General features: G+C 38.8%; 4 protein-coding genes across 4 annotated transcripts; 2 read left to right on the top strand and 2 right to left on the bottom strand.

The window, feature by feature from the left end:
• The first annotated feature begins 1,722 nt into the window (after nucleotides 1-1,722).
• BCIN_12g05460 (hypothetical protein) lies at nucleotides 1,723-3,939 on the top strand. The gene is made up of 3 exons (XM_024696512.1): nucleotides 1,723-2,320; nucleotides 2,375-2,697; nucleotides 2,753-3,939. Exons 1-3 carry the CDS (start codon nucleotides 1,820-1,822, stop codon nucleotides 3,723-3,725), a joined length of 1,797 nt encoding a protein of 598 aa, XP_024552323.1. The 5' UTR covers nucleotides 1,723-1,819; the 3' UTR covers nucleotides 3,726-3,939.
• An 88-nt stretch (nucleotides 3,940-4,027) lies between these two features.
• Nucleotides 4,028-5,732, bottom strand: BCIN_12g05450 (hypothetical protein). Its single transcript, XM_024696511.1, has 3 exons — nucleotides 5,242-5,732; nucleotides 4,961-4,999; nucleotides 4,028-4,802 (listed from the first exon to the last, which is right to left on the bottom strand). The coding sequence occupies exons 1-3, from the start codon at nucleotides 5,527-5,529 to the stop codon at nucleotides 4,257-4,259; spliced, it is 873 nt and encodes a 290-aa protein (XP_024552322.1). The 5' UTR covers nucleotides 5,530-5,732; the 3' UTR covers nucleotides 4,028-4,256.
• Nucleotides 5,733-7,169: 1,437 nt separating this feature from the next.
• Nucleotides 7,170-10,424, top strand: BCIN_12g05440 (hypothetical protein). Its single transcript, XM_024696510.1, has 4 exons — nucleotides 7,170-7,453; nucleotides 7,512-8,049; nucleotides 8,118-8,184; nucleotides 8,275-10,424. The coding sequence occupies exons 1-4, from the start codon at nucleotides 7,372-7,374 to the stop codon at nucleotides 10,144-10,146; spliced, it is 2,559 nt and encodes an 852-aa protein (XP_024552321.1). The 5' UTR covers nucleotides 7,170-7,371; the 3' UTR covers nucleotides 10,147-10,424.
• A 269-nt stretch (nucleotides 10,425-10,693) lies between these two features.
• BCIN_12g05430 (hypothetical protein) lies at nucleotides 10,694-11,891 on the bottom strand. The gene is made up of 3 exons (XM_024696509.1): nucleotides 11,452-11,891; nucleotides 11,331-11,392; nucleotides 10,694-11,264 (listed from the first exon to the last, which is right to left on the bottom strand). Exons 1-3 carry the CDS (start codon nucleotides 11,548-11,550, stop codon nucleotides 11,069-11,071), a joined length of 357 nt encoding a protein of 118 aa, XP_024552320.1. The 5' UTR covers nucleotides 11,551-11,891; the 3' UTR covers nucleotides 10,694-11,068.
• Between the last annotated feature and the right edge of the window lie 887 nt (nucleotides 11,892-12,778).

Raw genomic sequence — 12,778 nt, 5'->3', positions numbered from 1 at the left:
CGTCTTATCTTTAATTTTTAATGGGGGTCTTTTTTGAGGCGTTTTTGAGGCTTGGTTTAGGCATTTGTTTCGTTGGTTTTGAGAGGGCGTTTCGGATTTTAGGGTGGTGGGTGGTGGGTGGTGGGTGTTGGAAGCAGGGAGGGAGGGGGGTTGGGCAGAATGTTGAAGAGATTTTGATATTGGGATATCAAGTCAAGCGAAGATAAAATGTGTGGTTAGGATTGAGATGTGTAAGTGAAGTGATCGTTGGGCTTTAGAGAAGAGCTTTTTCATTTGTTCGATTTATCAATTAAGAGACTTCTCTGTTTCCTAGTATTGGAATGTCGAGGAGAGTAGTAGACTTGGAGAAGTTGATTGACTCCTAAAATCAATTCGTACCCTTCTTCAACCAACGACGAGTATGTAAATATTCTGACGTGTGTGTTTCAATCCCACTCTGTCATAATATACTTGTCATGTTATTTCTATTTTGAGATGGTTCATAGAAAGTCCTATCTGGATAACAACATCTTCCAATTCTTGTTACACCTGCCCAAAAGATTCATCAATCACCTCGCCATCAATGTATCTCTTTCATTGAAGTTAATCATACCCTCCGTTCGACGTACCACAAGTCACATTGCATTCAATTCGGGCTATGAAAGTTTATTCGGAATGTGCATGCTCAAAGACATTCCTTTTGTAATTCAATGTTGAGAGATTCTCATAGAAGATGGTTTAAAGATACGTACAAGTGTGATGAATCGGATCGATGGACTGGCTGCATTTCCTGGTAATGATGTATGTTGACGAGGGCATATTTAAGTATACTTACTATCTTGCTTCCTCTTGAACTCTAGTTTTCATTGCGCCACTATCGACCTCGTTTTTCAATAGTTTACTCGGGGAGGTGTGATGGTTAAATACAAAAAATGATGAAACCTCGGAATGATAGCATGAGGAGGAATATTTGAGTTGCGTGTGTATTTTATTCTTCTCGAGTAACATAATCATGTCACCAACATAATCATGTCACCAACACAATCATGTCACCAACACAACCATGTCACCAACACACTCACGACTACCATCCAGGTCGAAACTCCTCGATATATGAAATGATAAAGAAATTGATAAATTGAATTGCTCTGCCTTTTCGATCGTGGCTAGTTAGAACTTTGCCTGTTCATATTTCAAAGGCTAGGTAGAGAAACTTGCATGTGTTATTCATTAACTTGATATTGTTCCACGACATGAGCCCCTCTGAAATTTCTTCAGTATCACCAGCCTGAAACCATAAACACAGCCGTACTACAAGACACGAGGCACAAGATTGGATCGGGTGAGATAGAAAACATGTTTCAATTCTCGAGTCTTCATGATGTTATTGTAGTTTAATTAAAACCGGAAATTTATCTTGGTATGTCGAATAGAAGTGTTCTCTTTCCCGGATAAGATTCATAGAAGATTCATAGCAGATTCGTAGTAGATTCATAGTAGATTCATAGTAGATGGTTATACGATGGTTATACGTGCTTGCTCAAATTCTCATGAAAACTACCCAACTTCAAGTACTTCATGATATTATATGATTCTTGTATACAAGACATTAGTGTTGCATAGAAGCCTCTAATCCCTAGATATCTGCATGTGCGACTTGGAAATATTCATTAAATCTTAAAAAGCAGGCACAGCATAGTCTTTTCTATATATAGGTATCCAATTTCAATCATTTAAAATCTTGATAAAATTGATAGGCCTTTATACTGTCATCTCAACTCATCACTCTTCATCTAATGTTATAACAGCCACCGAAAATTTTCATTGAGAAGGCTGTGGTATGGACTTCAACGAGACTGAGGTATTAACCTCAGGGCGTAGCATAGGAACCATTCGAAATTTCAGTACTTTTGAAAGGTTATATAGTTTCCTTGTCCCTGGGCCAAAAGATATTTTAATTTACAATAAACACAACATACAAAGCATACAAAGCATACACAATACTGAAAAATCCCTTCCTGCATATTTTCACTACAACTCCAAACCAACTGCCAAGTTCTCTAGGCTTTATCAAATCCTCTTCATCATGATGAAATTCATCCTTCTCTTCCTCTTTGTTACCACCATCTTATCTCAATGTCCCGAACAATCCGAAGCAGCTCGAAGACTTTATCGTTGCATTAATACAACCAGTGGTCAAGTTGCTGGTCATCCATCTCCCAAGCATCCAGGCGTTTATGAATATCTCGGTATCCCATTCGCACAACCTCCTATTGGTGATTTACGGTTTGCTCCTCCTCAACCATTTATTGGAAATGAATCTATCAATGGTACAAACTTTGTAAGTTTATCATCTTTGTTCTACCCTTTCAATAATTAATCTAATCATCAATAGGGTTATACTTGTCCAAAGCTTTTCTCCGATGAACTTTCACTCATCCCATCCAACTTCCCTGATGTAATCGATAACTATACAGCTTCGGGTATTGTTATCCTAGATACATTTACTCAAGCAGGTGATGGAGCTAGAAATAATGAAGATTGCTTGACGCTTAACGTTTGGGTTCCAAAACCAGCTCAAGCACCAGATGTCGAAACAAAAAAAGCTGTCATGATTTGGATTTACGGTGGTGCGTTCAGAGATGGTGCTACTGAATCACATATCTATGATGGTTCCAATCTTGTGGATAAGGAAGATGTAATTATGGTTAGCATCAAGTAAGTTTATCCTTTCCATCATGATAAAGTCGACCACCTGACTAATAATTCAAAGCTACCGTGTAAACATCTTTGGTTTCTCTGGCGATTCAACAGGTCCCACTAGCAATTATGGAATGCTCGATCAAAGATTGGCTATCGAATGGGTTTATAACAATATTGCCAATTTTGGTGGTGATCCATCTCGCATCACTCTCTTTGGTCAATCAGCAGGAAGTTTATCTATTGACTATTATTCCTACGCCTATCCACAAGATCCTATTGTCTCCGCCATGATCATGCAATCTGGTACCATCGCCGCTCTTCCCACTCTGACCTCCGCTCAAGCCTTTTCCTCTTGGCAAAATACTTCGACAGCCCTCGGTTGCGGTGATGCATCCATCAACTCCACTTCCGTCATACAATGCATGCGCAATTCTAATCTCACCACAGCCGATATCCTCAGAATCGCACATCTCTACACCTGGCTTCCATCCATCGATGAAACACTCGTCTTCTCCGATTATCCCGCTCGTGCCGCCGCGGGAAATATTACTACCCTCCCCCTCCTCATCGGCAATACCGATAACGAAGCCGCAGTCTTCGCCGCTCAATCCCTCATGTCCGGTATCCCAGTCGATATCTCCGAAATGACCAACTCCACTTTCGCCTGTCCTACTGCCGCACGCGCAAATGTGAGTGTAGCTTCTGGAGCAAAGACATGGAGATATCGTTATTTCGGGGATTTTCCTAATTTGCAAATCGTACATGGTGTGGATGTAGGAGCTTTCCATATCAGTGATGTCTATAGCATTTTTGGAACATGGCCAACTGGAAAAGGCATCACGGGTGCAGGAAAAGAGCAAGTTTCATTGGGAATTTATATGAGAGGTGCTTGGGCGGCTTTTGCAAAAGATAGTGAGAATGGATTGAGTAATTATGGATGGCCAGTTTATAAGCCAGAGGAGGAGACGGTTATTAGATTGGGTTGGAAGAATGGGGTTGATTTGGTTTTAGATAATCCAGAGGTTTGGGATAGTACTTGTTAATTTTGATGGGAGTTTGGGAATATTGAATAGGACTTGAGGATGTTTAATGAGGATTTTCGCTGAGATGTTTGGGAGACTGTTTTTGTCTGTTGAATGGGATTTGAGTCGGGTTCGATTTCGAGTCTCATTAAATCAGATGCAAAGAATAGGGTGATGGGAGAGTGAAGATAGATTAGGATGGAGTTAATAGAGATTAAATACTTTCCATGTATCAATTGATTTTTGTCTTTTTGTGACGTGGCGATGAAGATAGCTAATACATAAGATAATTTAATTTTGTAGACTTACATACTTTGATATGATGTTCATAGAATTTTATATTCTCTAGCCTTATGGTTGTGACTATAGTAAAGTCCAGTAGCTGTCTCATACCTATGCGTATAATTTCGCAAAATCTTTTCTAGGAACTTCAAAGACAAAACACGACAAAAAAGAATCCATTATCCAACACTACAGCACTAATAAAACACTACAATACTAAAACACTACAACAATATAACACTACACCACTACACCACTGCAACTAAAAAATCATCCACACCTTACAGTAAAGTCCAAATTCAAAAACTCTTGATGATCATCATCATCCCTCATATACTCCCTTCCCGTAATCAATTCTCCCGTATCCTCATAACAATCAAAAAATCGAACCTTCAAACTTTTAAAAATCTCCACACTCACTATCTTCGGATTCCCAAGCTGATCCTTATGTTGCGCAAGTAACCATCCAGTTCCTTTCCCATTAGGTGTTCCCAAAAGTGCGGCTCCATATCCTTTGGAATCATTGATATCAATTATCAATCCATTTTGTGGAAACATTATTTTTTCTTTTTCGAGTATGTATTCAATCACTGAGATTGTTTTTCCGTTGGTGATGTGAGTTTGGATTATGTGTTTGAGGTTTTTGAGGGGGGTAGATGATTGGGTGGATTGTTGATGCCATGAGAGATAGGTTATGTCGGACCAAGTCTGAAGAGTCGTTGTCGAAATTTCATTTACTGGCTCGCCTGCTGTTTTTCCCTTTGATCGTTTAATCATATAGGGTGAGTTCGACTCGGTGGCAATGATGATTCCATGCTGAAAGATTATGTGTTAGTTAATTTATAATATCTTCAGGAAGGAGCAGGAAGTAAGATAAATCGATTTCAGAATTCGCGATTTAAAATGCTTCTACCGGATTCAACCCTCAGCAACAGAACCGTGACAAAGCTTTACGTGCCTTAGGATCAGCTTACCTTGGTGTTCATTGCATAGGAATAAAGTCCATCTGAATCCTATCTTCAGTTAGCTTATATGCTTTAAAATTCAGTTCTTATTTGATCAATTTGGTTTGATGGTAGAATACTTGCAAGACGGATCAAAAATCTTGCCACGAAAAATTCCCAGAATAAAATTCAACTGGAAACATATAGGTGCTTAATTTAATCTCTTCTTGAAATAAATAAATCCCTAATATTAGATTCCAAATTCTCAAATTATATATATCACCCAAAATAACAACAGTGAATAATCTTACCCCAAAAGTCTGACCCAATGTACCATCAGATTTAGCAAAATGTCTAACCTGAATCCCGATCCAATACAGTCTAAAATTCGACTTGGTAATTTTCCTTATGTGCTGTAAGGTATGAAATGCGGATTCAACCTGGCCACGATTTATTTCAGTATGCCAATCATATTCTTCTCTTGATTCTGGTTTGTGGAAAATGCTCTGAGCTGGATAATCAGGTTGGGTATTGTCATTTTGAGAGATTCTTTGAAGCATTAGTTGGCCTGCAGTTTGAGATTTTGAGAATCCGTCCATAACTCTGGGGGTGAGTACGGTGTTCGTCGGGTGTTTGTGATTAGTTTCGTCTGGTGTTTGTGATAAATGAGGAATGAGGAATAAGTGGAATAAGAGGAATTAGTGGAATAAGGAGGGGATATTTCCTTTTTTATAGTAGGAGACAGGATTAATTCATAGCCGTGGATATTTATCTTTGCTTGCTCAGTTTTGTCAGTTTTGTCATGAGAGCAAGTCATTGACTGGGTTGAATTGGTGTCTTGTGAGTATATGAACAAATAAAAGAGAGAGAATGTGGTTATTGTAAGGCTTTAGAGAAGGTAGTCCTTTAGGGGTGTTGAAATCACTAAATTGGCATGCTCTTCTGTATTTTCTCCTCATCTGAATACAATATTACCATATAACTGCCATCTTGTAGGGACGGAATGAGTTAGACTAGAGGTGAATCAAATCATGGAATTTTCAAACATGAAAACTAGCAAGATCTAGGTCTTCATCGGGAGATTTGATTAAAGTAGAAGAAGAACTCTCGATGAAGTGTATGACTTACCCTACTGATTTAATTCACTCATGTTCTATTATTTGTTGAATCATCGGAATTAAAATCAGTCTCCTCATCATCTCACCTCTACTTGTCTCAGTTTTGATACTCTAGATAGAAGATTAATCCTCTCATGATACCTAGAAATCCGTGATTCCGTTCCATGCCGAACTACATCACTTCATTCTCATATCAAAAGTCAGTGAATGGAGCTGTTTCGATAATATTATAATTGAGTTGAATGATTCACTTATGATTAAAGCTAGTTCAAAGATTTTAGTCAATTTAAATTTTCTCTCGAAGTCTCTTCTTCTTTTTCTTTCTTTCTTTCTTTAAGCAATCATGTCAAGGTCTCAGATAGAAGCCATGTTAACACATGTTGATCAAGTATGTGTATTTCTAATTTTCTCTTATTCGATTTTATTTCTTTATTATTCATAAATCTTTCTCCTCTCAAAGCTATTATTATTTGATCATACAATTTTTAACAAGGTTTAAAATCATCCGATTGGCTCGGCTGGAACACAGACTTATTTACCTCACTCGTACTCTCAGCTACCTTGGCTACCTTAACTACCTTAACTACCTTAGCTTTGTGTGAATTTGACTATAACTAACTAATTTATTTGTATAGTCTATCATTGATAATTATCAGCAAGCCTTGGAAATAGCAGGAGAAAATAGAATTTTAAGTGGTAAGTTTTACTGTTTCTACCTGTCTTGATATCATCTCAAATGAATCTTGGCGGATTATTTCTGTCAAGCAGCATCTTCAATACACTCAAGAAAGCGACTCAAATTTCTGATTATATTTTTAAATATATTTTAATTGTTTTAAAGAGAAGAGATAAGCGCTCAAACTTCCTTTACATCTGAATCTAATTACTATTCATATTTTTTACATCCCACATACAGCAGCCTATTCAACATGAGTCTCCTGTTCCTTTTTTTTCTCAAACAGTTTTATTTTTGACTAAAATTAAGTTGGTTCTCAAAAATCATTTATAAATGATGTTATTGAACAACTTCACCTCTTCATGTCTCTGAGGGGTCTTGGAGAACAGTCTATTTGTTGTCCTTGAGATCCTTGAGAGAGACTTCAATTTTTTCTATCTCAGCTGAATTTCAGCCATCACATTACATCACTTCAATATATTCAGATAATCATCCAAGAATTTATTCACTACACGATGATCAACTCTACCTCACTATGTTGATCATCCTTACTTTGATCACCCTTACTGTCAATGAAGCTTCACCGTAGTTAACTCTACCATCAACTTCCTTCCGTTCACCGCCTTCGAATCACTTTATATTTAACTATGAAATTCAAACTGACTTTTCCTCTTCCAAACAAAGTTGTCGCGAATCTTACAGAACCAGAACCTTTATTCGAAGTTCATGGTGAGTTTTATGACTCAATTACCCAACATCCAAACTTTCTTATCTAAACTATCGACAGCTCTCACCATTTCAAACTCTCCTTACTTAATGTGCGAACCAATATATCTGGGCGAAGAGCGCTTTCAACGCTGGCCTTCCCCAGGCAATCTTGCTGAACCTCATCAGCTCGAATTCTCTCTCGCAATCGTGAGAAATCGCATGAATCAATTTCCCTTCACTATTACATTTCCATCAGATCTTTACCGCGATATCAAGAAGTCACAGAGGATGCGCGACAAGATGCCAGATGTCAATCTCGCAGATATGTCTGGAGACAATTCTATCGATGGCATTCCTTGGCCCGACTTTCACGATATCGAAAACCCGCCAATTTCTGAAGATCAAATGGAAAGTATTGGATACCATATTGACTTAATGGAGTCCGAACTCCTTGGTCCGATTAAAGGCCCTACAATAATTGATGAGGATTTCATCGTTCAAAAGCTTGGATTGAATCAAAAGAGAACAAAAGAAGAACCTTTTGAAGATATTCCCTTCAATTTATTTGAACTTAAATTCTTCGAGGCAAGAGTTCAAAGTTTTGATTCTGCTATGAGGTATTTGAGATTTTGATTTCTAATGTCAAATCTCATGATTCTTCGAAACTGACACTTCTTTTGAATAGAGCTGGAGAAGGACCACAATTACCAGAATGGACACATCAAGGTTTTGATATTAATGAAGAAGAAGATGTAAGTCTTTCATCTCCATCTGTTCCTTTCATTTTTCCTCATTCCCTACTCATGAATCGTAATGAAAAAAGACTAATATCTAAATTTCAGATGGCCTTATTAGACCGTGAAGAAATTAAAAAAGGTCTTCGAAACTACGACGCTAGCTATCGCGCAAATTATTTTAATCCCGATTTTGCACCCGAAAAGAGATTAGGTTCATCGAAGAAGCCAGGTGCTATGACGAACTGGTATCGAAAAGGTCCTGTAGGACGTGGTAGAAACCCTCCTCCAAAACCTCGACAAGATGCTGCGGAAAGAATGTCCCAAGATCATATATGGCTCCTCCAGGAAGATAACCTAGCTTCTGCCAAAGATAAAGAGGATACTGAGATGAGTGGAATGAACATGAGTGGTAAAGGAAATGTCGTCAGTGTGGGAGCTATTGGAATGAATGCTACGATTGATGTTTCTGGTCCTTCGGGATTCAATTCTAGTTTCTCTCAAACGAACACTTTAACCGGTACCTCTGGTCCTTCGGGATTCAATTCCGGACTTGGTCAAATAAACACTATGAACAATACCCCTGGTCCTTCTGGCTACAAGTCTAGCTTTGTTGGTGCAAATACCGCCAACAACTCTGCTGGTCCTTCTGGATATAATTCTGGAGCTGCTTCAAGAGTTATACCTGCGAATACATCAGTCACCGCCACCAATAATACACTGGGCTCCTCTACATACAATCCTAGAACTTTTTCAAGCGCCGCCTCTATCAATGTACCAATGGCTTCTATTATTAGTGCGCCAGGTCCTCCAGCACATAATTCCGGTTCCATTGCAAAGAACATTGCAAATGCCACACCAGGTTCTTCTGGGGACAATTCTGAAACTATCAGAGCTAACAGTTTGAGCAGTACGGCAGTTCCTTCGGGATATACTTCTAGGCCTGACGGAAATAACTCGATGAATGCTGCGGCAAATCCTTCTAGACACAACACCCTGTCAACTCCGACTCCAAGAGAAACTGTTAGCACGAGAGGAATCGATGGAACGAATGCCATGAGCGAATCTTCAAACTCTTTCCCAGGTTACAATCAAGGATATACTAAGTCTTCAGCCGAGCCCGTCAGACATAATTATGTTAAATCTTTCCCGACACACGACGCATCTATCCCACCAAACATAAACCCTCACACCATCAGCGAAGTCCAATCTCGAGAAATTACTCACGAACCCAATATTTCCACTATAGCCGTAGTCACACCCGTACACGTACCAGCACCCGCACCAGCACCCACAAGTGGAGAGATCTTCCAAACAACATCTACAACCCAAAATCTCGGTATGGAGAATCTCGTTCCCGTCAACAAAAAGATGGCTGCTAGAGACGAAAAAGATAAAGATTGGCAGCCAGGGCAGAAACCAAAAACAAAAGCCACCAGAAAAACTACTGTACCCGAAGCTGCAACTGACAATCCAACTCCGTCCAAAACAATCAATCGAGAAATTGCTACTCCCAGAACTAGGAAGCCAAAGACTATTAATCCTATTGTCGCTAGTTCCATAGTTACCAGCCATACAGCTATCAGTCCCACAGTTGCAACACCCAATCTCATCAAGTCAGCTGCCGTTCCGAAAACTAGGAATTCTAGAGCCGCTACTCCCAAAACTGCCGGTCCCAAATCTGCTGTGTCTAAGGCCACTACTCCCATGATTACTACTCCCATGACTGCAACTCCCAGGACTACTACCCCCAGGACCATTACCACTAGAGCTAACACTCCTAAGACTTCCACTACCAAAAGCGCAACTCCCAAAACTTCTGCTACCAGAGCCAAGGCATCTAAATCCAGCACCCCCAAGTCTTCCTCATTTACTTCAACTCCCACTCTCAAACCACCTATCACCAGAAACTCCTCGCTCAAAAAGAGTATTTCAGAAGAAAGTGCCGATGGTACATGGGAACCTGATGAGGACTACTGATTTTGTTTAGCTTTCCACACTTTTCTCTTTGGAGTTTCTCATTTTGATCTGGTGCTTCATTCCTAAGATCTCGATGATATTATATCCTGCTTTGGTTTGGGTTGGTAGATGGATTCCAACAAATTTTTGCAAGGTGTTGGATTATGAAAGAGAGAATGGAAGGAAGTAAGGGTCTAACATATAGAATGAGTTCATGAGTTGATGAGGATTTTTTTTGAGCAAGCACTACCCAAGTACCTACTTAATACAGCTAATCTGCTCGGCTTTTGGTGATGACACTTTCCGAGGATAGTATTGAGGAAATCTTTTGTTTCATTTCTTTCATTCGATAGATAGATATTTCATTCCATAAGAACTCTATCATAAGTGAAGAGATGAATGAAATCGTATAGAATTAAACTAATACATAGATAGACCTCGCATATGAAAAGAATTAATAATAATTTTCCAAACACGCATGGAATGATAAATACTTAAGAAATTCGTGTTCTTAAAATGAAAAATTGAATAATTAACTTCTTAAGAAACTATCTCAAGATGATAAGGATGGAAAATCAATTTATTGCTTTCGTCTTTCCTTCATTCTATCAATTTGTATAAAGTCACCATGTGACCATCTATTTCTGTTCCCATTCCTGTTCCATTACCACTTAACCCCGATGTTCACCATGATCAATTATATGATCAAAAGTATTCCCCTCCGTATCCCCTCCGTATCCCCTTCGTACCTCCAACAACCCCATCCCATAATAATATCGATAATAACAATACTCCAACACCTCCCACTCATCCACCCAATCCAAATAACCCCAAATCAACAACCATAACCATTCTACCCACCCAATACCTATCGTACACCAATCCATAATCATACATAGAACTCCAACCACCCAATCAATCTTTGCACCACCACCCTTCCATCTTAATTCCCATACATACACCCTCTACTGGCTCTCCTCGCATGATAAACCACACTCCTCCCAATTCCACACCCATGAGATCCCGTCCTCGAATGTGATTCTGAGATATCTGAATCGTAACATCGATTTAAATTCGCATGGTGATTATCTGAAGCGACGGCGGTTGACGCAATGGCTTTTTCTTTCATGAGTGATATTCTGTTTGAATATTATTAGGATTTGAGAGTATCAAAGGAGATTTGAGAAGTGGGAAGGCTAACTTACTCATCCTCGGAATAACCGGGGAGATTTACTGCTGGGCCTTCTTGAAAATTGAAGGGTGCACTCTGTGGTGGTCATGTCAGATATAACAATGCGGAATTCGAAGATATGTACAGATACTTACTATGGATAAAGGTTTAGGAGCTTTTGATTTCAATCCCAAGGTTTCAGCACATTTATTGCTGAATTTTAAGAGTGTAGCTTTGAGTTGTATGCAGGACATGTTGAGAAGTGATTCAATTGAGGTTGAGATGAAACTATGTGCGTATATAAATATATATATCTTGTGATGTCTAACGATAAGTGATTGTTATATTGACAATTGAATGTCCTCGTGGTGATATATTGTAGATTGAGTCCAGGTATGAAAATGTAAGGCAGACGCGCTTTTCTGAAACGATGAATATGCAGAATATTGGAAGACGCGTGATTGAGGAATGATTGTAATTAATGACACAAGAAAATGAAAGAATGATTGTTAATATAGGTATTTTGCTGACTGTAAGAAGTAGAAGAAGAATTGCTGAAGAGCTGACTGCCAATGCCTCGAACAATAAGACTGGCGATGATAGAAGAAGATATATGAGGAAAAAGATTAAAGAGAAGAAGATGAATTTATGAATATAAATTGCCAGTTTGCTGTCAAGGGCAACAATACTATCAAATGAGAAATTACACAGAGTCAGTACTACAATGAGTACTACTTCGGGTGCATCAAAATTCCCATTCTTTGGTACGCCTCAAAGTAACGGCAATCCGGCGACGTAACGTGGCGGATTCCTTACTCCAAAACTTGAAGGAAATGAGGAGTTCCCCTAATTACTCCCTTATCAGATGAGGCCCTTCTGGAATGTTGATGATTAAAATGTATCGCTTCTTTTCAACTACATCTATCAAAGGGGGCGGGGAGAAGGGGGGGGTTACCGAGCTGAACATGAACACGTTTAATGTCAAAAGAGATACTAGATAGATACATAGTAAGTAGATAGACAGTTCAAGTCAGTTCAAGTCAGTAATACCATACCATAAAATACTAATAATAGTAATAAATAAATAAAACTTTGACTGGAATTCGATTGCCCTCATTCATCAACATGACTAAATTGACTTGAAGTAAATTGATGAATTACATAAATTCCCCTTCAATAATTATGATTTACAGATTCAAATCAAGGAGGCACGGAATGTTGCCCAAAGAACATACCTGAATAAGGGAACAGCGTGGAAATGTGAGGGAGCACAACAGGAAGATAGGAAATAGAAAGGGTTGATCATGTGATGACCTATTCCAAAGAATTCCCCCTTCCAATTATTTTGCAGTAAGGCTTATTACTAGGCAATCTTCACCCATTTCTCAGTTGTCTTATCCAATCAAATAGTTCCCTTGCGTTACCTTGGAAAAATGGATCAGCATTAATCCAAATCTTTTTACTTGACACAAGAATTCTTCG

This window comes from Botrytis cinerea, chromosome 12 (genome assembly GCF_000143535.2).
Source record: "Botrytis cinerea B05.10 chromosome 12, complete sequence".
Lineage (NCBI taxonomy): Eukaryota > Fungi > Ascomycota > Leotiomycetes > Helotiales > Sclerotiniaceae > Botrytis > Botrytis cinerea.
Note: the sequence above shows the minus strand (reverse complement) of the source record. Positions and strands in the feature narration are given on the sequence as shown.